This window comes from Chroicocephalus ridibundus, chromosome 24, assembly GCF_963924245.1.
Source record: "Chroicocephalus ridibundus chromosome 24, bChrRid1.1, whole genome shotgun sequence".
In the NCBI taxonomy this organism is placed as follows: Eukaryota; Metazoa; Chordata; class Aves; order Charadriiformes; family Laridae; genus Chroicocephalus; species Chroicocephalus ridibundus.
Window position 1 is genome coordinate 2,102,111 of NC_086307.1, and position 23,280 is coordinate 2,125,390.

Consider the following 23,280-nt stretch of genomic DNA (forward strand, 5'->3'; position numbering starts at 1 on the left):
CGGCCGCTGCGGGGCTTTGCGTCGTGGCGGCGGGGCCGTTTTCTCGCGCCGCAGTGGGATGCTCGGCTGTAAAACGCTCGGGCGTTAAGCGCCCGCTGCCCTTCCCGAGCCGGAGGCGGCAGGAAAAGGTTATTTCTGCTCCCTCGGGTCCCGTGAAAATCCGACAGGCCGCGGCCAGCTCAGTCTCTTCGGTGAGGAGCGGGGCTGGATGGGTTTTGGGCCGTGCCCCCCCTGCAGCTCCCTTTCCCCACTAAAGCTGCACCGAGATTAAACCTCGAGATGTTATTTTTGGCTCAGGCGACTCCAGGGACCCATGCGGCTATGCCTTTCACTTGGAAAAAAAATCCGCTTACATCCTGCCCTGTGATTAATTCACGTTCCTTTCCTTGTTTAAAAAGAAAGGGGGGGGAAAAAAAAAAAAAAAAAAAAAAGGCAAGACTTAAGAATAATAATCAGAAACTTCAGCCTGTTCACGGGCCAGCGTTCAGCGCCGGTGTTGGGAAAGCCCCAACCAAGCAGCCAAAAAAGCCATTTTAACAAGGATTTTGTTGGGGACGAACATTGCGCAAACCACAAAGATTTGCCTTATTTTTTTTTGCGCTTCGAGAGAATCAGCTGCCTTCAAGGTTGGGTTTTTCTGGGGGATCGCGTGATTAGGTTTTAAGCTGGTTATCACAGATGGGCGCCGCACAGCAGCGTCTTCTCTCTGTCGGATAATATCTGACCTCTAAAGGCTCCACATCAGGCTCCTCCCGTCTCCAACCAGCCCAGGGAGAGCAGAAGAAGGTTAAAACGCCAACGCGCGACACGGGATGCTCCGGGTTCCCCGAAATCAGCAGCCGGGAGGTGAGAGAGCCGCTACGTTCGTTACGAGGCAGCGAGGACCAGGCTGGAGGGAGCGGAATTTTACGGGCAGTTCCGTATTCGCCTCCTACCCCGTCCTCACCGGTAATTAGCGCCCAGATAGTCGGGTCGCTCCACAAAACTTCCCTGCGATTAAAACAAAGAGTTAACGGGGTTCCGAAGCCCGCCCCATCCCGTGTTCCTCTTCCTCCTTGGCCAGAAGGGCAGAGCATTTAACTGGGAGTAGGTAAATAATTTAATTTACATTTCTATAGCTTCCCGTATCCCAGAGGGCTGCTCATCCGCATGCCCCTCCGCCGAAATGCAGGTGTTTCAGCAGGGGGGAAGGCAGCAACCATCTGGCCGACAGCACACCACGTAGCGGTGAGGAGGGAAGCATTCGGCCAAGGACATACGGGGCAAACTCTTTAATAAACTCGGCATTCGACTTTTCTTTTGGGTTTTTTTTGGTGTGGGTTTTTTTGTTTTGTTTTGTGGTTGTTTTTTTTAAATTTTGATAAAGTCTCATCGGGTAGACACAGTCTCTCCCTCGTCTCCGGCGTGCCCGAGCTGAGCGTTGGCACGTCCGGGTGCTGGTAAAACGAAGCGCCGACCCTCCAGAGGGGCCAGCAGCCAACCTGGATTCATCCCGCTGGATTTAACCCGGGCCGGACACCGGCTGCATGATCACCAGAGGGGCCAGCAGCCAACGTGGATTCATCCCGCTGGATTTAACCCGGGCCGGACACCGGCTGCATGATCACCAGAGGGGCCAGCAGCCAACGTGGATTCATCCCGCTGGATTTAACCCGGGCCGGACACAGGCTGCACGATCACAAATCAACCTTCTCTCCTTTAATTTTTTAAAAAAAAAGGGGGATATGTAGGAAAAATAGCAGACAGCGGTTTATGGAGGAGGGGGCCAGTAGCCAACCTGGATTCATCCCGCTGGATTTAACCCGAGCCGGACACCGGCTGCATGATCACAAATCAACCTTCTCTCCTTTTATTTTTTTAAAAAAAAAAGGGGGGATATGTAGGAAAAATAGCAGATGGTGGTTTATGGAGCACCGAGGAGGAGCAGCCCCTTTGTCGTGCCCAAAGCAGAACGTCCCCACGGACGAGGAGCCCTCGGTGCCTCGTAGGCGCAGCTCTTCCGCTGGAATTCCAGCCCAAAACCACGCCGGGAAGATCAGGCTCCTAAAACACCTCCGTGAGAGCAGGCAGGGTTTTTTAAGGCACCGATACGCTCCCTCCTCTGCCTGAGCGATGCTCGGCGAGGGGACACACGGGCACATGCAGGGACCTGCCCGCAGTGGCGCAAAGCGCCAGGCTCCCGACCTGGAAATGCAATAATTATTGACATCCACAGGGTGGAGCATTTTTAGCCTCGTCTCGCGAAAAGCCAAGGTTATTAAAATCCACCTATTAATTACCGCTGCCACCTAAGCGAGGAGGAGAGGCGCAGCGGTAATTAACGGAGGTGAGCGAAGGGGCGGAGTCGCGGAGCGTCAGCGACTCCGCGAGCGCGTGTGCCTACGGCTCCGCGCCTGCCCCACGGGAACCCCCACACCGCTCCGGCGTGGATGTGAATCACGATTACGTTCCCCGGCTTGAAATCCCAGCAGCACGGCGGGTTCGCGGCGTGACCTTGGGCAAGCCATCAATCCTTCCCCCCACCTACCAGCCCGAGCAAATAAAAAGGGAAAAGGCACCGTTCTTCACCAGGGCGTTAGGAGAGGAAGGCGACCGCGCACGCGAGTAGCGGGAGCCACGCGAGAAGCACTGCAGAAGCCGGGGGGGGGGGAAAAAAAAAAAGAAATAAAATATATTAACAAAGGCAATTGACAGCCGTGTTTCCCTAACCGTATTTCAAGCTCGGCCTCTCCTCCCCGTCACGAGAGCTGGGGAATAGAGAGCAAGGGAAAGGGGCAGAGGCACGGCGGAGGGCAGGGAGCTCGGGATAAGTGGAATTCCTGCCCTGCCCTACCGCAGAGAGCGGTTTGGGAAGTTTATGCGGCAGCGAGGGAGGAAAAAGGGTGAATTACACAGCCGCGCTGCCGTGCTGTTCCCGGGGCCCTGCCCTCGTGCAACGCGGAGAAAGAATCACGAGCCCCTGGTGCTGGAAAGGGGGGGGAAAAAAAGAGGGGGAAAAAAATAAAAAAATCCCCCCCCCCCCGCCCCAACCAGGCAAGACTTGAGATCTACCACAGAAACCCAATCCGGGCTCCTGCCTTCCCCTGCAAGCCTCTGCTGTTTACCAAATGAGTCACCCTTCCTGCCTCCACCGCTCCGCGGCTCCTGAACGAATAATCTGGGAGCAAAGACTCTCTCTCCCTCTCTCTCGGCAAACAAACAGCATCGGCCGCAAGCCCCGCGCGACGCAGGCATGCGAGAGATAATTTATGGAGTGAAAAGAAAAGAATAACAGGAAACTCCTTCCCTGCGCACCCCGAGAAACAAGAATGTATGCGTAAAAATAATTAAATCCGAACCGGAGTCGATGAATTTGGCTGAGGGTTTTGTGCTTTGGGAGGCTCTGGAGGGCGGCCAGGGCTGTGATTCCGCTTTGGCAGCAGGTGCCGGAGCACACGCGGCTCCGTGGAACCAGGCGCTCCGGTTTCCCCGCTCCCTGCCAAGCCACACGTCGCTGGGTGGCACGGCAGCCCTTCCACCCGGGGTGACAGCCTGCAGCGTCCCTGCGGCCGGAGGGGACGGTGCCACGCTCCCCCCCCTCCCCGCCCCGGCACGGCAGCGCCGTCGGCAGCGCTCGGAAAGGGAGGTAAAGGGAAACGGAGTGGTTTGAGGCGGCGGAACTGAGCCCAAAGCAGGACTGGGATGTCTCCTGAGATACCCGCGGGTGCGCGGTCGGGTCCTCGGGCAACAGGGAGCCACCGTGCCCACGCGCGGGACGGTGGCATCTCCCTTTCCGTACTTACCCCGGGAAGAGCGTTAAGAAAAAGTTGCGCTGGGAAAACGGGACGCCAGCAGCAGCAGACTCTGCTCCAGAAAACCGGTCCCTCACCTCCAATCCAAGCCCCTCACCCTCATTGCCAAAGCGAATTCTCAAGGGCGGAGGGGACGGGAGGTTAAATTGGGTCTCATCCGAGAGGTTTGGTGGTTTATCCTCTCGGAAGATGCCCCGCACCAGGCTCACCCCGTCCTCTCCGCTGCACTATTGTTTCAGGGCTACGAGAAAAGCCGAGCCTAAAAAAAAAAAAATAAGTTAGCTCCAATGGAAAAAAGCGCTCATTGTGCCAATACGCCGCAGCTCGAAAAAGCCGACGTGACTCAGCCCTGACCTTTGAACAACACTACAATTAGAAAAAAGGATGCCATGGTCCCCATTCAGTTTTTTAATGCCCTGGAAGGCCGATTTCCTTCAATTCATTTGCGATATTGGGTCCGCGCCCACCCATTCATGGTGCGCGAGCCGCTCCTCGCAGGCTTTACTGCCCGAAAAAAGGGGTGTTTTGTGGGGATCTGAGCTGGGACCGCTCCTGGGGAAGCTCTGACAGCAACGCTCCGGAGAGGCCGTCGTCTTAAATGAAGACAGAATTCAAGTGGCTTGGGGTTTTCCCGTTTAATGTTGGTATTCGGCAGTTAGAGGGAAGGAGCTATAGGGAAGCGTACACCCACACAAGCAGAGGTGCGCGGGCACGACTTAAATACGCTCAGGCAGCCTAAAATTGGGGAGGGTAATTATGGAGGGCGGTATACGGGAGATCACGGAGCGGAGAGGGACAAAACACAGGACGTAAATCGAGATTTACGGATCCTTGGCCACCCGGAGAAGCGACCCGGGCGTTTTGGAAACGGAGCTGTGGAAAGAAGAGGGGTCTGGGCCCCTCGGTGCGTACCGGGAGGTACGAGCACTCGGCGGAGATGGTTTCGGCCAGCTGCCATTTCCACACGCGTCCCAGGGCAAGACGTGGAAAAGGAGACTGAGGAATTCCCCAGAATCCTGCAGCTCCTACTGCACCCCTTCCCATCCAGCCTTATTTACGGAGCTCCCAGATCTTATCCCAGGGCACCATTTCCCTCCACGACCGACCCATCTGGTGCGTCCCTTCGTCCCCTTTATTTCAAGGAGCAGCGCAAACACCTTTCCGACAACCACCTCAACGCCCCGTACGACAACGCGCCCTTTCTTTGTGCCCCTCCATGCCTTTCTCCGGGAGGTTTTGGCCAACCCGCAGAGCCCCTTCGCACTCTCTCTCTCTCTCTCTCTGCCCCGGCTTTCCAAACACGGGCGCAAAAATAAGCCCCGCATTTTATAAAGGCCCGCGATAAGTCGTCGGATGTCAGCGCCCGGCGGTAATTAAGCTTTTAAAAGGAGATAGGCAGCGGCAGCAGCAGCCAAAAGAAAAAAAAAAATAATAAAATTCCGGGCGTTTTGACTATTTTTGCCTCTTGGAAGAGCCACCTGTTTTATCGGAACAGGTAGATTTATGGGCATATTAACGCGGCGCTGCTGCTCCCACCCTGATGAGGTTCTCAGTGACCCTCTTCTCTCCCGAGATTTATGGCTGCTCAGAGCAGACTATCGCAGAGGGCTCTAACTCCGAGCTCTTTCCCTGACTCCATCCTCCACCCGCCGCGCTGGGAGAAATCTCCCGCATCAAGGATCTGGATCCTTTTATATTTCCCCCCCACCCACCCCCAAATCATCTCCAATCAAGCGTGCAACTGCACCCTCTTTCAGAAGGTGCCGGGTCAGGTTTAGGGGGAAGGATGTCTCCTCGCTCTTCTCACACGCCGGGTTCCAAACTGCCACCCCAGGAGCTGGCGATGGGGAGGTTTCGCCCGTCTTACGCGCCGGAATTACGTCCGAGGAGGGCATTAACGTGCTCCCGGCTCTCCGGGTACTCACTGACCCGACAAAATCCCCCGCAAAAGCCTTTCCGCGGCCGCGACGGGCTCCCCAGCTGCAATTCGCAGCAGCCCAGGGCTCTCGCTCCCTTCTAATTGCCTCCGCAGCCGCTCCTGCCTAATGGGAAACCCTTTTAACACCACTTTCCACCTGCAGCCCTTAATAAAAATGAAGTGGATAAACTCTTAAGTGCGAGAAGAGGGGGGGGGGGGGGAAAAAAAATCAGACGAGAGAGAGCCAAGCACAAGGCGAGCAGCTCGCCCATAAGCTTTCCCCCACCTCGTTTGATCTATGGCCCTCCTTCCCCCCCCCCCAAGCAGAGATCGCCCCCGCCGAGGTGCCAACTGGGTGATGATTCAGCGACGGAGAAATATACAGCTGAGGTCACCAAAATCGCTTTGCTCGCATCCTTAGGGTTCTTCACCGTATTTTTTTTTTTTATTTATTTTATTTTTTCTTTTCCCGCCCATGTTACGGGCTGCAGCTAATAAACCGTTTCGCACGCCGTCAAAGCGCAGCGCACTTAAATCTCCTTCTGAAGCTCACAAACGCTCGGGGTTTACAGCAAACGCCGCAGCAAGCCTCTTAAAAGGGAGACAAGCTACCGCGGCAATGGCAAAATCGGTTTTAATATCTAAAAAGCGGGCAGGGAACGCCTCCCCCAGCCAGGGAAACAAAAGCTGGGGCGCAGAGCCCAGCGAGGAGGGGAATGAGCAGACATTACGCCTGCGGAAGCCGCAGTTAAAGCCGGGCGCCCAAGCGCTCGCACCCGTATCGCCAGGGCGGCGAGGATCGGGGAACGCATCCCGCCGTGACTTCGGGGAAGGCAGGAGTCTCCCAATTCGAAAAGAAAAAGGCAAAGAAAAGAGCCAGGAAGACGCAGGCGAGCAAGCGCCCGGCGGAACAAATCGCTCCTCACGTTTAAGTCTAGCTCGGGTGGCTTAAAATCCAATCCTTTGAATATTGATTCTCACAAACGAGCCTTTTTTGAGGTCGAATCGCTCATCTCCCTGTTTGAAGCCCACATTGAGGGGGTTTAAGCAGATAAAAACGACACCAATAATAATAAATAATAATAACAAATGGCCGCTCCTGCCCATTATCCCAGTGACCGTAAAACCCTCCCCGTCGGCCCCCAAAATTAAACCCCGCTTCCCCGCCTAAAAGCGGCGACTGACACAGCCACGCGCGGCACGTTATAAATAACCTGAAGAAGTGAAGAAGCCAAAAAATAAAAAAAAAAATAAAATAAAATAAAAAAAATCTTTAACTGCCCCAAAGACAGCCTGATTCAACATTTTGCGAGAACTTCATTTTATGAAATGGTTTAATTTAGCAGGCTTTACTGCTGAGATGAATTTACGGCTTGTTTTGCACGGCTGCAGAACTCTCCCACCCCATCCCCTACACACACACAATTCTTTATTGTCTCGATGTTTACTCTCGGGGGGAATTTTAGGACTTTAATGTTTTTATTGTTTTAAGCCGGCATATAAAAAAAATTATTTGAGCAAAACAGCTGGTACGAGTGCCGGGGAAGTGGCGGTGCAGTTTCTCAGCCCGCGTCGTTAAGCAGGTGTTAAATAAACACGATGCCACGCTCCTCCCGAGATTCGCCCCGGCAGGAGATGTGCAGGGGATCTTGTAAGAAAAGGAGTGGGGGGGGGACGACGCACACACACGGCACCGAGCCGAAAACTCAACCTCCTGCACCGAAATTCGCTTTTCCACCAACACCCCGGACCCGATTTTTTAGCCTAAATTCCTCCAGACGGTACCACTAACCCAGGGAAGGGGTGAACAGCAAAGGGGAAAAAAAAACCCAACCAAAAACCCTGCTTGCCACCGCCTGTGCCCAAAGGGGATTTCTGCCCACGGGCCACATGCCCTCGTCTTTACACCCGGAGAACAAAAAGCCCCAAAGGTGGCTTTTTTCTTTTCATTTCCTCCACGCACACGCCAGCCCTTTGTGCGGCTGCAGCATGGCAAGCCCCCAGCGGCCGCAGGGTTGGCCCAGCGAATCCTTGACAAAATCTCCCGGTTCCTCCCGCTACTAGAAATAAATATATTCGTCGTGAGCTTTTTACACCCCAACCCCAGACCCTTTAAGGAAGGTTCTCATGCAAAGCAGCCGCCACCCAAGGGAGAGGAGGGTGGGTTTTTGTAGCCAAAAACCCCCTAAAGCGCCAAAAAAAAAAAAAAGCACGGCTATAAATCACTTCTACGAATAGCTCCGCTTTCATTCTCAGATCTCGCACGAAGTGTCTAGAAAGGAGCTGAGATATCACGGCTGAAAGGGGGTTTTTTTTGCACCCTGCAACAAGATGCTCGCTGGGGGGGGGTGGTTTTTTTTCTGCCCGCCAAGTGCACGAGGACACGGCAGCATCTCCCGTTTCTCCGGGCTCCGGCATGACGGGTATCGCCGCATCCATCGCCCGCCGTGTCGCTCTGCGCCAGGAGATGCCGGCCCGGTTGCCGCAGAGGGGCGGAGCGGCCCCCCGCCAGCCAACAATGCCCGGAGAGCATCCTCGGGAAGGGGGAAAAGCGGAAAAAAAAGAAAAAAAAAAAAAAGAGGATTTTAGCCGCTTTTTTCCCATTACCCACAGCCGTCTCCTCCTGCCTTTGCAAAGCTGAGTCTTTCTGGGGTTAGAGAACCGAGCGGGGGAAGCGGGTCCACAAAAATAACCTGCCCCCCCCCCAAGTTATTTAGATATTGAAATAAAACCAGGTCGCAGGTTTGCTGGTTATTAGTAACTCCATACAGGGTCTAAAGAGCCAAAGGAAAACATTCCTGTCTTTCTCTTTGTGACCCAAACCAGCCTCCTCAGCACCATTTTTGCTGGGGAAGGAGAGGGAAGTCGCCGGCAGAGTCCCCCCCGCCCCCCGCCTCGTTTTTTCACCCTGAACCTGGCTGGATTTTGTGCGAGAGGTTTCCAGAAAATCCTGCAAACTCGGGCACCTTTTTGAAAACGAAACGGACCCGTGACGGCGCGACAGCGAGGTCTTTGTCAGAGCGACGCGCCGCATCCGCGCTTGGGGCTGAGTTATCTGCTCACGCCGTAAAACACAAAGAATTCATAATTTTCAGAGAGATTAGCAGGCAGGTAGCAAGCGAGGCTTCGAACGACAACCGAAAAAAGAGCAAAAACCCCACAGACCCAAACGGCCTGATCTTTGAAAGATGGTTTTGAACGTAAGGAAATATTTTACCGGCCAAGACAAAACCCAGAGCGCAAAAAAGGCAGGAAAAATTCAATACCGAGAGCAAGGCTTTGATTGTACCTAAAGATCCCTCTCCTCCTTCCTACCCGACCCTGTGCCCTGTTTCTCTTTTGCTTTCGGAGGGGGACGGATGAAGAACAGGTTTTGCAGTTCTGGCGATAAGATCGCCGGAGGTTAAACTCACAAGCCACGGTCAACATGGCAACACACCGGCAGGTTCGCCCGCTCTTGCAGCCGCCGGCAAGCTTTTTGCTCCCGTTCAGCTCAAAACCACGAGCGAGGTTTTACATCAGCCTAATTTCAAAGTTAATAAAAGAGCCTGGCTCAATTTATGGCTCTGCGCTGGCAGCGCACGCCGTTTGCATTTTTGATATAGAGCAAGAGCTTTAGGTAAGGACCGGGCTGAGATTATTGCCTTCAAAGCAGAAAGTCCGGGGTTGTGAAACTCCCTTAAATCAAAAAAGGAGAAGAAACTGTTCCCGGCCAGTGCCCGGCCGTGCCCCTCTGGGGGTATTTTTGCCGCCCTCATCGTGTTGCCGAGAAAGGGGAAACCCTCCCTCCGCCTTCCCCCGTCCCTCGCCGCCGAAAGGGGAAACCGTCCCACGACGCGGGAACAGCGAGGGTACGGCTCAGTAAAATAATAATAATAATAATAATGAAAAACCAACAGAAATTTAAATCATTAGAAAGCCGGCAGCGTCTGAGAGCCTCCAGCCCCGGCTCGATGGGCTTTGCCGGCCCGCGAGCAGCATGTGCAGCGGGTGGGAGACGCAGATGGGGTGAGGATGAGGATGGCAGTCCCCGCTGAGGAATTACAAGCCCCCAGAAACACACACCCGGCGGCAGCTGCCCCGAAAAACCTGCATCCCCCGAGCTGTGCAGAGCCCGCTTTTCGAGCAGGGGATGCTCTCCTGCATCAGCATCAGGAGCCATCACTGCTGCCGGCTCTCCTTCCTCTCCTTCCTTCCTTCTCCTTCCTCTTCTTCCTTCCTTCTCCTTCCTCCTCCTTCCTCTCCTTCCTTCCTTCTCCTTCCTTCCTTCTCCTTCCTCCTCCTTCCTCTCCTTCCTTCCTTCGCCTTCCTTCCTTCTCCTTCCTCCCCTTCCTTCCTTCTCCTTCCTCTTCTTCCTCCCTTCTCCTTCCTCCTCCTTCCTCTCCTTCTTTCCTTCTCCTTCCTCTCCTTCCTTCCTTCTCCTTCCTCTCCTTCCTTCCTCCTCCTTCCTCTCCTTTCCTTCTCCTTCCTTCCTTCTCCGTCCTTCCTTCTCCTTCCTCCTCCTTCCTCCTCCTTCTTTCCTTCTCCTTCCTCCTCCTTCCTCTCCTTTCCTTTTCCTTCCTCTCCTTCCTTCCTCCTCCTTCCTCCTCCTCCCTCTCCTTCTTTCCTTCTCCTTCCTCGCCTTCCTTCCTTCTCCTTCCTCCTGCCCAAATGGCACCAAACAGCCCCAATAACCAGCGACAGGTAGCCAGGATATGCCCATGTTGATATCAATATATACATATGGGACTTTATATAGGGATATATCCTGGTGTGCGCTCTCGAGATAGATAGACATATATGTACTTATAGCTGCTGAGTCTGCAGGCCGACCCTGGAAAAGCAGATGGCTTTCCCTGGAAATCGGGCTGGACGCCCCGCAGCGCTGCTCAGCGCCTTCCTCCAGAACCAGGGAGGTTAAACCCAGTTTTAAGCGGCTCCGAAAAAACCAGTGCCGCCGCCTCCCAGCTCTCAGCCCCCCGTCTCGCTGGCTGGGGGGGGCTCCCCTTGCACCGGAGACTGGGAACCCCCCGAAATCCCCATCCCCAGCTCAGCGCCGGGTGCGTTTCTGAGGTGATTTGTGACGGGGCTGAAGAACCCTCTGGGACACGAAGTGCTGCAGAAGGGCGATTCGAGCCATTCCTGGCTCTTCTATTGCCACATGAAATAGGTTTACTGGTTGCGTGCCGCCTCATCTACTCCATTTTTACGCCAAAATGAATGAGTTATGCTAATGAAGCGATTGCAGAGCGGGCCCGAGACGGCGGCGGCGGCCGACGAGCCAACGATTTGCGGCACGGCTCATCCTCCCATCGCGTTTTCTTCAACAGGACCTGCATTAAAAGGCGGCTGCTGCATATTTTAAGGCGTTATTAGCTATTCTGCAGCCTCGGCACCAGCATCTCTCCAACGAGAGAGGGGGGAAAAGCATGCAGCTATTTCTGCAAATCCAGAGGTGCTACTTCTTCATTTTAATTGCTGCGGCAGCCGCTATGGCTAAGAAATCCTACCGAGGGCTTGCTCTCGCACGGGCACTCGCCGGGGCAGAGATGTCAAAGCTGTCGCCAAACCTCCCTGCGTCTCCCGAGCGAGAAGCCAAAGTCACAGCCCCAACGTTTCCGAGAAAATCCAAACTAGAAAAGAAGTAACGTGGGTTGAAGTCACTTCTCTCCTCTAGCAATTAAACCGATTCAGGCTAGCGAGCAGTTACCTCACATAAAAAATAAAAACCCTACAGATACATTTCATCAACCAGATCTGGGAGGTTTCCAGCGGAAGATGCGGCAGAGCCTCATGGAGCATCTCCACTGCGGCTCCCGGAGACCTTTGGCCAGTCAAACGCTAGCGCTGCAACGCGCAGTACACACGGGAGGAGGACACTGCGACAGCCGAAAATACACATAATTACAGTTTCCAGATGAATTTTCCTTTAATGCCTGCCCTTTAAGACAGCCCCCTCGCACACCCGGCCCATCACACGTGGCCGCGGGAGGGAGAGCGTCTCCTGCGGCTCCCGCGAGGACGGGGAGGGAGGACGAGCAGCACCGCGTGCCTGCAGCGGCGCAGAGTTCCACCTACAAACATTCCCCATTCCCAGGTTACGCTGCCTAGTGTCGTCTTCTAAAGACTTTTTTTTTAAAAAAAAAAAAAAATTCCATTATACAAAATATCTCACCCCAACAGATGGAGGTGGAGATCTTGGGGGGGGTGGGGGGGTGTCTCTGCATCCCGCTATCAGCATCCCTGATAGCACAGGCTGCCCCGCAAGGTATGTGAGCCAGAATTCACCCGCAGAAGGGCGGCAGTGAGGGAGAAAAGCCGCCGGAGAAGGGAGAGGACACCGCGCCGTACCTTGGTCTCCCACCGCTGGTTCCACTTCCGAGCCAGCGTGGGAACCGGGCGTCGCGACAGCCCCCCATCCCCGGCGCCGCAGCAACCGCCCCCCGGGGTTATTTCTGATGGGCGGCGTTCCACAAGGGAAGAAAGGCAGGAAAATAAGAGGAATTGGGAAGTGGAAGAACGTAGGGGGTGCGGGATGAAAACCGAACCCCGCGCTGGGTGGGGGGTGAGCGGGGCGCAGCACCGTGGCACGAGGCCGTCGCTAATAAAAAGGGCAGCGGGGAGGAGAGCTGCGGTCCGGAGCCGCGACGGTGAGCGCATCCCTTGGGAAGTGGGGGGCAAAAACCCGTGAAAAGCCCCGGCAAAAGATGAGCCTTCAGTTCTCCCTGCCCTTTTCCCTCCCAGCCCCTCGGCAGCACCAGGGGCTTCCAGCTCCACCACGGCCCGAGCGGCTGCTGGGTGGCTTCCCAACGCGCCCCGAAAGGCCACCAGCACCTTCCGAGGAGCCCGACGCTTAAAGCACGGCTCCTAATTAATCCCTAATCAGCCAGAGGGGATGCAAACGTGTTTTCCCTGCAAAGAACGAACCACCGGCGGCGTTTCGCGTTATTAAAAGTTGTGTCTTTAGGCGGCGGTTTCTTCCCGGAGCCGCAGGATTTGCGCCGAGGTCCAGGCAGGCCGCGGGCATTCAGGTTTTTATTTAGAAAAGGGGAATTTGGAAAACTGTCCGGAGCCATTTCCATCTGACAGACAAGTGTCTGCGGCGGTCGGGCTGCGCACAGGCGCACGTGCTTCAAATGCAAAGCGGAGCTGGCATTCTCCGACCTGGCAATGAATCCCCAGCCCTCGGAATGATAAAAGATTTTTAACTTACAGGAAACGCCGCTATTAAATAATATTTAAGTCTTAATTATATTTTAAACCAGCCATTTTCGGAAAAAAAAAAAAAAAAAAGAAAAAAAAAAAAGAAGTTCTATTATAGTGCTTTTGTAGTTAAAGGTCTGTCAACATTTCCATTTTAAACCTTCATTTCTAGGGGGTTTATAATTTGGTCATAAAAATTCATTCTAGACTGGAACTTGGCATACAGGGGCTCAGCCTAGGAGCAATATTTTTTATTATCCAATTTGGTTTAAATTGGTTTGGCCGTTTTTAAGTTATAGGAGTGTAAAAAATAAACGTTTACTGGTTTCAGATGCCTTCTCTCAAGCTTATTATTATTCAAAATTAGCTTCCTCCTCCCCACCTCCAAAAATACCTTCAGCCAGAGGTGGGAGATATCATTTCACTCCGCTGACAATACATGAGTTACAATCCAAATTAATTCCCTTCTTTTGATGCTAACAACCTCAAGAGTTACTATAACCACGCACCACTTTTACGCGGACCCATTACATACTGGAAACGCTCGGAGATTTGCGTAGCATCTGCCATTTTGCACTCGACGTACAGGTACTGCAGCTGTAAAAGGCCTTAATTTGAAATAAATAATTAAACTCTGGAAACCTGCATTCCTGGAAAAGAACAGAAGACCTTTAACCAAGATGTTTCTCGGTAGAATTTTATTTCAGCTGTGGCAGCTTCAAATAAAAAAGCTGCAGATGTGAAGCGAGCAGGCGTATACAGCCAGGAATTCCTCGCCGCACAGCTTCAGACGTTTCCTCCAATTTAAAAAACCAGAAAAGAAACTCTAGTTTATGGCTCAGCTCTTCAAATCACTGGGGTGCAGTAGGGACACAACGGAGACGTGACTTTGCATGCTAACTACAGGCGAGGGGTAGCTGTGCCCAAGCAGAACAAAAAAAAAAAAAGAAAAGAAAAAAAAAAAAGCTCGCGCGGAGAAGGATTTTTATTCTCGCTCCGTCATTAACATCCACGATTTCTCATTTTAATATTTGGCTGGTCGAGGGGGGCGGCAGCCGCAGCTCGACCTCAACGGGGAGCGACTCTTTGGGGCACGATGGGGAAGGATTTGTGCCCGGGGGCCACCTGCAAGGGCTGGTTCCCCTCCCCTGGACCCACCCCGGGGGGACGGGAACCGCTTCCCACTCCCCAGGTTCTGTCCCGGGGGGATGGGAACCACTTCTCATTCCCAAGTTCCATCCCAGGGGGGAAGAGAACCGCTTCCCCCTTCCCGGATTCTATCCCGGAGGGAGGGGAACCACTTCCCTCTCCTCGGGTTCCATCCCAAGGGGGCAGGAACCACTTCCCATTCCTGAGTTCCATCCCAGGGGGGGATGGGAACTGCTTCCCATTCCCGAGTTCCATCCCAGGAGGGCAGGAACCACTTCCCATTCCTGAGTTCCATGCTGGGGGGGACGGAAACAGCTTCCCCCTCCCCTGGATACATCACGGGGGTACGGAAACTGCTTCCCATTCCCGGGTTCCATACCAAGGGGATGGGAACCGCTTCCCCCTCCCCTGGACCCATCCTGGGGGGGACGGGAACCACTTCCCATTCCTGAGTTCCATCCCCCCGGATCCCTCCCAGAGGGATGGGAAATGCTTCCCATTCCTGAGTTCCATCCCGGGGGGGGGAGGGGAACCACCTCCCCCGGTGACACCTGGCATCCAGCCCCATGGCATCATGGTGTCCCAGGTCACCTGGGGGCCCTGGAGCTGAGACCCGATGTCGATCGTGCCATGTAACGCCGCACGGGGCTGTGGCGAGCCCTGCTCTTGGCTCGCTGCTCTCACCAGTCCGGCGCTGGTGACTGGCGTTATCCGCCCTGCTCCGCAGACGCCATCCTCCTGATTAATAAAGCTCAGATTTCCAAAGATAATCCAGCTCCTACCTCATTAAAGGAGTGGGCGTCAGGAGCCGCGTTCGTTAGGAAAATCGCCCTGTGCCTGCGCCCAAGTCCAGCCCCACTCAGTTCCCGCGCCAGGACAGTAACAGTTTCTACTGGAGGACGGGGCGTCACAGCTCTGCTTAACGCGCACTGAAATCCCTGCTTGCTCGAAGGGCAGGTAGGCAACTGGGCTGAAGTTTCTCAAAGACTGGATTTTAACTCTCCGCGTTTCTCCTGCGGTTTCTCTGCCTTCCCTTCCCAAGCTCCAGGAGCGCGATCTCAAGCGGTGGACCCCACGGAGGCTGTTAAATCAAGACACAGCTATTTCTTTCCATACGTGCTCACGTTCAAACCCAAGCCATTGGTGTCCTGCGCCGGGGCTGGCAGCCAATTCCAGCAGGGCTGAGGCATTCCTTTGGCTTTTCTCCTGGGAGTAAAGGTGACTCCTGGCAGCATCGAGACAGGGAATGTTTTCCTACCTTTTGCTTTACGCCGTAACTGGAAGGAGAGAAGGGCACAAGGCAAACCTTTGAAGTTCCAGCAGCAGGAGGATGCTTTGCCATAAAGCCAAGGGGCATTGGGCACTTGCTTCCCCGGGCCTCTGGGCCGCTCCACGCACCTACCCACTCGCTTCGCTGTTATCCCACCTCTTTTAATCCCAATAGCGCGTCTCCAACCATCTGCTACCACCGAGGACACGCAGCCGCTGCCAGACCCGCAGAGACGGCGACAAGTCTCACTCCTCGTCCCGGTGAAGCCGGTCCCTACCTGAAACTGGGATGAAGATACGCCGGGACAAATCGTAGCTCCGGCTGCCGGTAAGTCCACGGCTGGAAATCCCACGGCAAACCTCGGAGCGGCCAAGGCACGTCCTGGACCTTTGGAAGTTTGAAGCGTGACAAGGAGAGCTGGCCACTTCTTGGAAAGAGAAGAGGGCCATTTTTTCCTCTCTACACCGGGACGCTCATAAAAAGGCATAATCTATATTCGTTTGGATTACACAAGCTACAAAACACACCTTAGCTTCAGTTCCACATTTAACCAATCGCAGAAGCCATTTGTTGCCTCGTATATTACAAAGCAATAGAGATTTAAGGGATAATGGTCATGGCGGCAGAGTATACAAAGCAATAAACTGCTTTTGAGGTTGGTTAAATGCCAAGTGATGCTGAGGCCTCAATGCCATAAACATTATTTCTATTATATGACAAGATAAGAGGATACAATAAACCACAAAGAAGAAAAATCATTTTCTGGCCTCGTGAAAGTTCTGGGCTTCGCGTTTCTCGGACACTGCACGAGCATCACCTCAGTGGCATGGGTTTAAGGGGAATAAATTGTTAAATTAAGGGTGGGTTTAAAAAGCAAACGATTGTTTGAGGAAATGGCCTGTATAACCGTGGCGCTGGAATTAGGGCCTGAGCGATGATTTGTGTCACTCCTAGAAAGTGAAGTGGCGCGGAGTGGGGAGGCAGGGGCTAGGGGAAGTCTTGCTCCCAGTAGAATATATTCAATGTTACGGCCCCTCCATTAGTTTGGGCAACAGGAGTGGACAAAACGGTTTTATTAATAAAGATGTTCTTCCGTTATGACACTTCATAAAGCCTCAAGCATCCGGCGCTCCCGGAGCCTTCAGGAGAGGAGCAGAAGAGGCATGACTTGGAGAAGAGCATCTATCCACCAAGCGACCTGTGTCTCTCGCCTGCCCACATCAGCCGGCAGGGTGATTTAACCCAAGAAGGGTTTAATGTTAAATGGGTTTAATGTTAAACCTGAGAATGGTTTAACAAAGTTTTACAAGGGAGGATACAGAGCCAGAGATCGAGCGACTGCCCTCTGCCACCGCTGGCTCTTGGTAATGGAGCAGAGCCAGCACATGGAATCACGGAACGTTTTGGGTGGGAAGGGACCTTAAAGCCCACCCAGTGCCACCCCCTGCCCTGGGCAGGGACACCTCCCACCAGCCCAGGTTGCTCCAAGCCCCGTCCAACCTGGCCTTGAACCCCTCCAGGGATGGGGCAGCCACAGCTTCTCTGGGCAACCTGGGCCAGGGGCTCACCCCCCTCACAGCCAAGAATTTCTGCCTCAGATCTCACCTAAATCTCCCTCTTTCTGTTTAAAACCGCTCCCCCTCGTCCCATGGCTCCAATCCCTAAATGCCATCCCTGGGGGTGTTTAAAAGCCAGGCGGACGCGGTGCTGAGGGACGTGGGTCAGTGGTGGTTTGGGCAGCGTTGGGTTGATGGTTGGACTCCATGATCTGAAAGGTCCCTCCCAACCCAGGGAAGTGGTGGAATCGCCAGAGTCACAGAATGGTTTGGGGGGAAAGGGACCTTAAAGACCATCCAGTGCCACCCCCTGCCCTGGGCAGGGACACCTCCCACCAGCCCAGGTTGCTCCAAGCCCCGTCCAACCTGGCCTTGAACCCCTCCAGGGATGGGGCAGCCCCAGCTTCTCTGGGCAACCTGGGCCAGGGGCTCACCCCCCTCACAGCCAAGAATTTCTGCCTCACATCTCACCTAAATCTCCCTCTTTCAGTGTAAAACCCTTCCCCCTCGTCCCATGGCTCCCCTCCCTGCTCCAGAGTCCCTCCCCAGCTTTCCCGGAGCCCCTTTAGGGACCGGCAAGGGCTCCAAGGTCTCCCCGGAGCCTTCTCTTCTCCAGGCTGAAGATCTGAAGCCCCTGCCTTCCTTCCAGACCTTTGCTCCACATGCCTTAGACAGGACGGCCAAAGTTTTAATTACCTTGTGTTAATGAGTCAGAGCTGCCTCATTATGCAGACTTAGTTAATACCTTTCAACTTTAATGGCAACGCTGAAGTTTACAGCTAACACTCGGTTGCGCTAAAGCTGCCTTTCATCACTCGGGATGTTTTAAATGGGATTAGAAGATTTTAATAATGATTAGCAGCTCGCACCACCCCCAGATGAGTTTCACTGAGCAGATTCAATGAAAGCCTGACTCGAGGCGCTGCTCTACGTCTCCCGCAGCCGTTTGGAGGCAGGGACCTGCCTCCACCTCCCTCCTCATCCTCAGGCGGTGGCACGGGGGGCACGTCCCTGCTGGAGAATGGCTCTTCTCCCTCCAGGCCGAGAGGGAAGGGGGTCAGGGAAAAATGTGTCACCTGTCCCTTTCGAGAAGAAACCAGATCAATGACCTTGGGAAGAATCTTTTTTAAAAGCAAGTATATGCGGCGCATTTAGAAGGCAGCTGTGTCACAGCAGACTCGCTGTTGGGAAGCGATCGCGTACAGAATCCAAAAATAACAGCCATTAAAGACCTAGCAACCACAACATGTTTACATACCCACTGCAAGCCCACTAGCTGTGGCGATACGGGGGGTACAGCAAGACCTGCTCATCTATTTTCGGTGGCCATTCCCTCTTCCCCCTCCTCACTTCCCTGAAAAGTTAGCTTCACGGCCTTTTTCTACATAGAAACAGTGAAGGAAAAAGGAGGAAAAACGGGCATACGGCATAAAAGACGGGGCTGGTACCAGCTATAGAGGGAAAGAAGCAGCTAACGGTTCAAAGAAATCACGCCAGGAAGGAAAATAATCTTCTTTTCCTTTAAACTGAAGGGGAAAAATCACCCCTGGCTTCGCGGTGATTGTCTCCAGTCTCCCGCTCAAATGCGCTGGGCTCTGCTCTCCCCTCTCCTCTCCTCCTCCCGTGACCTCCCGAGCTGCTGCACGGCCCCGTGCAGCGATTGCAAGAGGCAGATCACTAATTTTAGCGAGCGGAAAAGGAACTGGGCGATTCATCCCCGTGCCCGCTGCCCCAGCTGATAGTGAAACCCAGTTTGCTCAGTTTACCCCATTTAGCCCACCCCGATTTACTCGGGGCCAAAGCAGCCCGTTCCCGTGGGAGCAGCCCACCAAAACCCCCTCGAACAGGGGAATACCCAGAAGAGCAGGAATCTGCAAGCCTAAAAACACGCCAACGGATTGGGAACGGGATCAAAGGTTTAGAAATGAGAGAACGCGACGGAGACGCTGGAGCCACGGCAGCGAAAGGACACAGCGAGCCAGGCACTATCCCAAAAACGTTGACCCCGATAACCGACACACTCCCATTCAAATGGCTTTTTTCCTAAGCAAAATGTACCCAAAGGTCTTAAAGAATCGGGGGAGGGGGGGGGGAAGAAAAAAGAAAAAGGCTGAATCCTGCAAGGAAGTCTCCCTCTGCAGCGCCAGCCCCAGCCTGCCTTGGGTTTCAGCTGGGAAGAAGCTTCCTGTGCTGTACGGAACAACGCAGCGCCGCTTGGGCGTGCTTTTTTGCGCCTGGGTGAGAAATAAATCGGATTATCTTCCAGAAAGCTCCAAACTCTGGATCGTACAGACTCTGCCGGGGGCCGTAGGCACTCAGCGCCCCCGGGAAGGTCAGGATGTTTCTGCAGCAGGTGACACGGAGCTGACTGCCCCTTTTTGTCCCCCGCCTTCGAAGCCAAGGGTCTCGATCTTTAGGAACGAGCCGAGATAGGTGCAGCCCCCTCTGACCCTTATTAAGGCTTCACTTTAACAGGAGTCCACGCAAAGAAGCCACTTCTGATGGGATGATCCACGGCGGCTCGTCGAGGGTCAGGGTTTAGTGCCAAAAGGCAGCGCACGCCGTTGGGGAAACAATGCAGAGGTCGAGCCCCACAGACAGCTGCTGCCCACCATCAGCCCTCCCCAGCTTCAAATTCGGGTTTATTTTTAATATTCGAAGCTAGCAGTTGCGCTGCCTCATCCAGCTCATCGCAACGATCCCACATTTTACTCCACTCGGCCCGGAAAAAGCAGCTCACCAAACACCGATTTTTAGCTGACGATCCTTCTACGACGGTCGGTGGGGCCCTTGGGTACCAGCGCGCTCCTGCCGCGGTGCTGCTGGGGAGCAGCGCTGGGAAAGGCTCTTAAAAACCTTCAGCGTGAAGCTGATGTACAGAATAAAGGACAAAAAAACCCCCACGCACCGGGACTTACTTACAGGGAGAGGCTGGGGGGCTCCGCGTGTTTAGTGAGTCCGAAGGACTGTTACGGGGTGACTTGATCGGTCAGTGAACGCCTACAGACATCAGAAATTTGACAGGAAGAATCTTCTGTCTAACAAACAAAAATTAACAAGATCCACAGCCTGGAAGCTGCAGCTGAACAGGTTTAGACTGGAAATAAGGCATAATTTTTCCTTACCGGCGAGAGCAATTAACTATTAGAACAACTTAACCAAGGGCTGTGGTGAATTTTCCATCGCTGTGGAAATATTTTAAATCAAGCTCGGATCATCATTATTTAATACATGCTCTGGTTTGAACAGGTATTGAAGGACGTTCTAGGAAACTGTGCACGAGGTCAGGTTAGATCACAATGAATCATACCGGTATGAATTACCCGGATTCTAACATTTCAATATTAACATGAAGAATTGTCAGAATTACCCATAAGCAGCAGTCTGGAACAGCGAAAGGAGGAAGCAACCACCTTTATATGTCATTTGTGGGAGATTGTGGGAGATTAAATTTAAATACATTGTTGTTTGCCTTAATTGCTTGTTTGAATCCGATTTTAAGGTTGTATGATTGAAGTCCTCACATCATTAAGTGCTCAAATACAGCTAATACATTTTATAAATGACTTGCACAATTTCACAGGCAAAGAAGTTCAAGATAAAAAGCAGCCTACAAAAAAGAAAGGGGGGGGGGGGGGGGGGAAGAGGAAGATCACCTGCAAGTGGATAGAAAATGCTTTGGATGAGACTAGTGCCAGAATGACCAAAAAGCTGAGAAACCCTAACTGGGAATTTTTTTTAAAGAGCCCCAGTCTCCAAGAGTCACCAGATGTGATTTTTTTGACCCATTTCTACCCTATGAAAACGAACGCGTCACAGAATTCACAGGCAGCCTCAAAGGACGTGCCCTGGGGATGCAGAATTATCTTTAATTTCAACCGAGAGACCCACAAAAGGCATTAAGATATTAAACACACTGAAGAATTGGGGGGGGTGGGACGGGGGGAGTACCCTGGGACCGGTTAGAGCTCCCAAACGCGTCACAGCCATAATAGTTTGGCAACCCGACATCCAAGAGTCGCAGCCAGGAAAACCAAGTGCGTGAACATCACTTAATATCTAATTAAAAGCCACAATTCCCCCACCTTCCCCTGCAAAAAGCATCTCAGCGTTTTGAGGCTCGAACACTTCAAAACAGACAAACCCGATTCTCCCTGGACTCCGCTGTGAGCCCGCAGGAGCCCCGCTCTCTAATAGCTCCCATTAAACCAGCCCCAGCATTAATTGCACGATCCCCCTGTTCCTCCCGTTAATACGGCGCGTGAGCCGCCGACACCCTGAGCTCAGGCTTTGGGAAAGCCAAAGCAAAAGAGGGGGGGAGAAAAAAAAAAAAAATAAAAAAAAATGGAAAGGTGCGTTTCCCAGCGAGGCGAGGCGACGAGAAAGGTCGTACGGCTGAAAAAGGGGCTGTGACTCACTCCAAGCAATAATCGCTTGCCCTAGGAAAGCGGGTAAAAGTTTTGCAAGGCCGTAGACAACTCCAGCGTGCCGTCCGCGGCGGAAAAATTCACAACGGGTCTTTTTTCTTTTCCTTCCCCCCCGCCCCTCTCACAAGCCCCAAAATAGACTACGGCAGTTTGGGGTTCGCATAACACAAACCATCAACTGTCACATTCCCAGCTGCTTTACGGAACACGCTATAGCAGCTCGCTCATCCCGGCAGAGAGCGAATCTCCGTCCTTTGGTTCAACAGCCTTGGAAGAAGATGAGCAACGTTATCGGCAAACATTAACAGGAGATCAGCATGTTTTCTGTGGGCTCACGGAAAACACCAGCGGAATAACAATCCGCCACAAAGCAAGGCAGATTTCATTACTTTGGAGTGCCTGCACTTGCTCATAACCTGGATTTACACACTGCAAATCCTCTGATCTGATTACCTCCAGTGATCACGTAAAACACCGGCTTTAAACTCTTTGCCTCAGTGATAAAACAGCCACTTTGATTCACAACGACACATTCACAATAAAGTATACTGTAAACGTACCTGTCCGCAGCCGGGGGCATTGCACACAAACGGCCTGTCGTCTCCCATATTTCATGCAGCTGAGCTAAGCTGGGGAGAAAGGAGAGAAGAGGAAATTGTTAAATAAGCTAAAAAAATTAAAAATATCAAGAGCAGAAGCTGCCCTTTTGCAGGGCTGTAATTAATCAACGCCGCGCTGCCGGGGAAGGAGGATCTCTTTGTGCCCCAGACGCAATCGGGGAAGAGAAATTAATCCAACCCAAGTTTAAATGAGACTTCGGAGGGCCCAGCCGATTTTTCACGTACGAGGAGAACGCGCGGCATCGCGGCTAAAAGGGCTCATTGGGAACCGTGACAGTGCGACAGCGCGGGCCAGCGGGCAGGGAAGGAGCAGGACTTTTCCACGCCTGGGCTCCCACCAAGGGCCAGCACCCATTCTCCGGAGGACCAAGGAACTTTCCGCATCTCAGCATCACCAGCTGCAAGACGGACGGGGATAAGGCTCATCGCTTGCGGAGGAGCAGCCGGGCGCAGCAGAGACCCACCAAACGCCCCCCAGACGGCGGGCGTCGAGGAAGGGCGCAGCCCGCGTCGCCCTCCCTTAGCATCTACAGCACAGACACATCCGCAAAGCCAGTGACGATCGACAGGGAAAACAAATAAATAAAAATAAATAAATAAATAAAGCGCAAGCAAGAAGCGATCAAATAAATCCAAGGCCTCTCTACGTACAAGTTATATTTTCAATGGGAGAGAACTAAAATTTGTCATTTAATTAATTAAGGGATTATAGGAGTGGTGCTCCGTTTTACAAGGCAATAATCTGGCTCCCTAGTGGGTAAACTACAAGGCTGATGGCAGGGGTAGTTTATCACAGATTATAGCCAAGGATAACAAAACACTCGGTCCTATTATGCTACAAGTGAAGCTATTCTTATTAATAAAAAATAAGAGTAAATAAAGTAACCCCCACCACCTCAAATTCAAGAAATAACGGTTCCCCTCCACCCACTGATATTTTTATAGCAGGATTTTAAAAAGCTATAATAAAGCAAATGCTATCTCTTCAGGGGGTTTACTGCGCGAACATGTTCCGGCTGTTCGTGTTGCTTCCAGCATCTCCTTTGCTCCAAGTTCGGCACTTGGCGTCGGCGACGCGTGTCAGCTCGCTCCGGCCAAGAGCGGGAACGAAACCAGAAGGCGGCTAAAACGCGTTCAGGAAGACACAGGCTCTTTTAGTTCGACTTCTTTTTTTTTTTTTTTTTTTTTTTTTTTGCATTTCTAGCCATTAATACCCGCGCGCGCGCACACACACACGGGGCGGCAGCGAGAGGGTGGGGAGACTTGTTATTTTTAGGAGCTATATGAGAAAGTGCTCCAAGAACGCGGCTGAGCAGCAGAGGGTGAGCGCGCGTGCTGCAGAAAACAGTCCCTTTCTGCTTGTATTG

The 23,280-nt window shown here is 53.0% G+C and overlaps 1 protein-coding gene across 4 annotated transcripts in view; it reads right to left on the reverse strand.

The window, feature by feature from the left end:
* The window catches only part of LOC134526776 (cyclic AMP-dependent transcription factor ATF-7), a 69,371-nt gene that overhangs the window by 24,618 nt on the left and 21,473 nt on the right, over nucleotides 1–23,280 (reverse strand). For 3 of the 4 annotated variants that reach the window (XM_063358967.1, XM_063358969.1, XM_063358968.1), the window contains exon 2: nucleotides 21,854–21,922. In XM_063358967.1, coding sequence (XP_063215037.1) covers nucleotides 21,854–21,901 — 48 coding nt within the window. In that variant the 5' untranslated portion in view covers nucleotides 21,902–21,922. Of the gene's footprint in view, nucleotides 1–3,782; nucleotides 4,051–21,853; nucleotides 21,923–23,280 lie in introns of those variants that run through there. The other variant, XM_063358970.1, reaches the window with a different exon arrangement.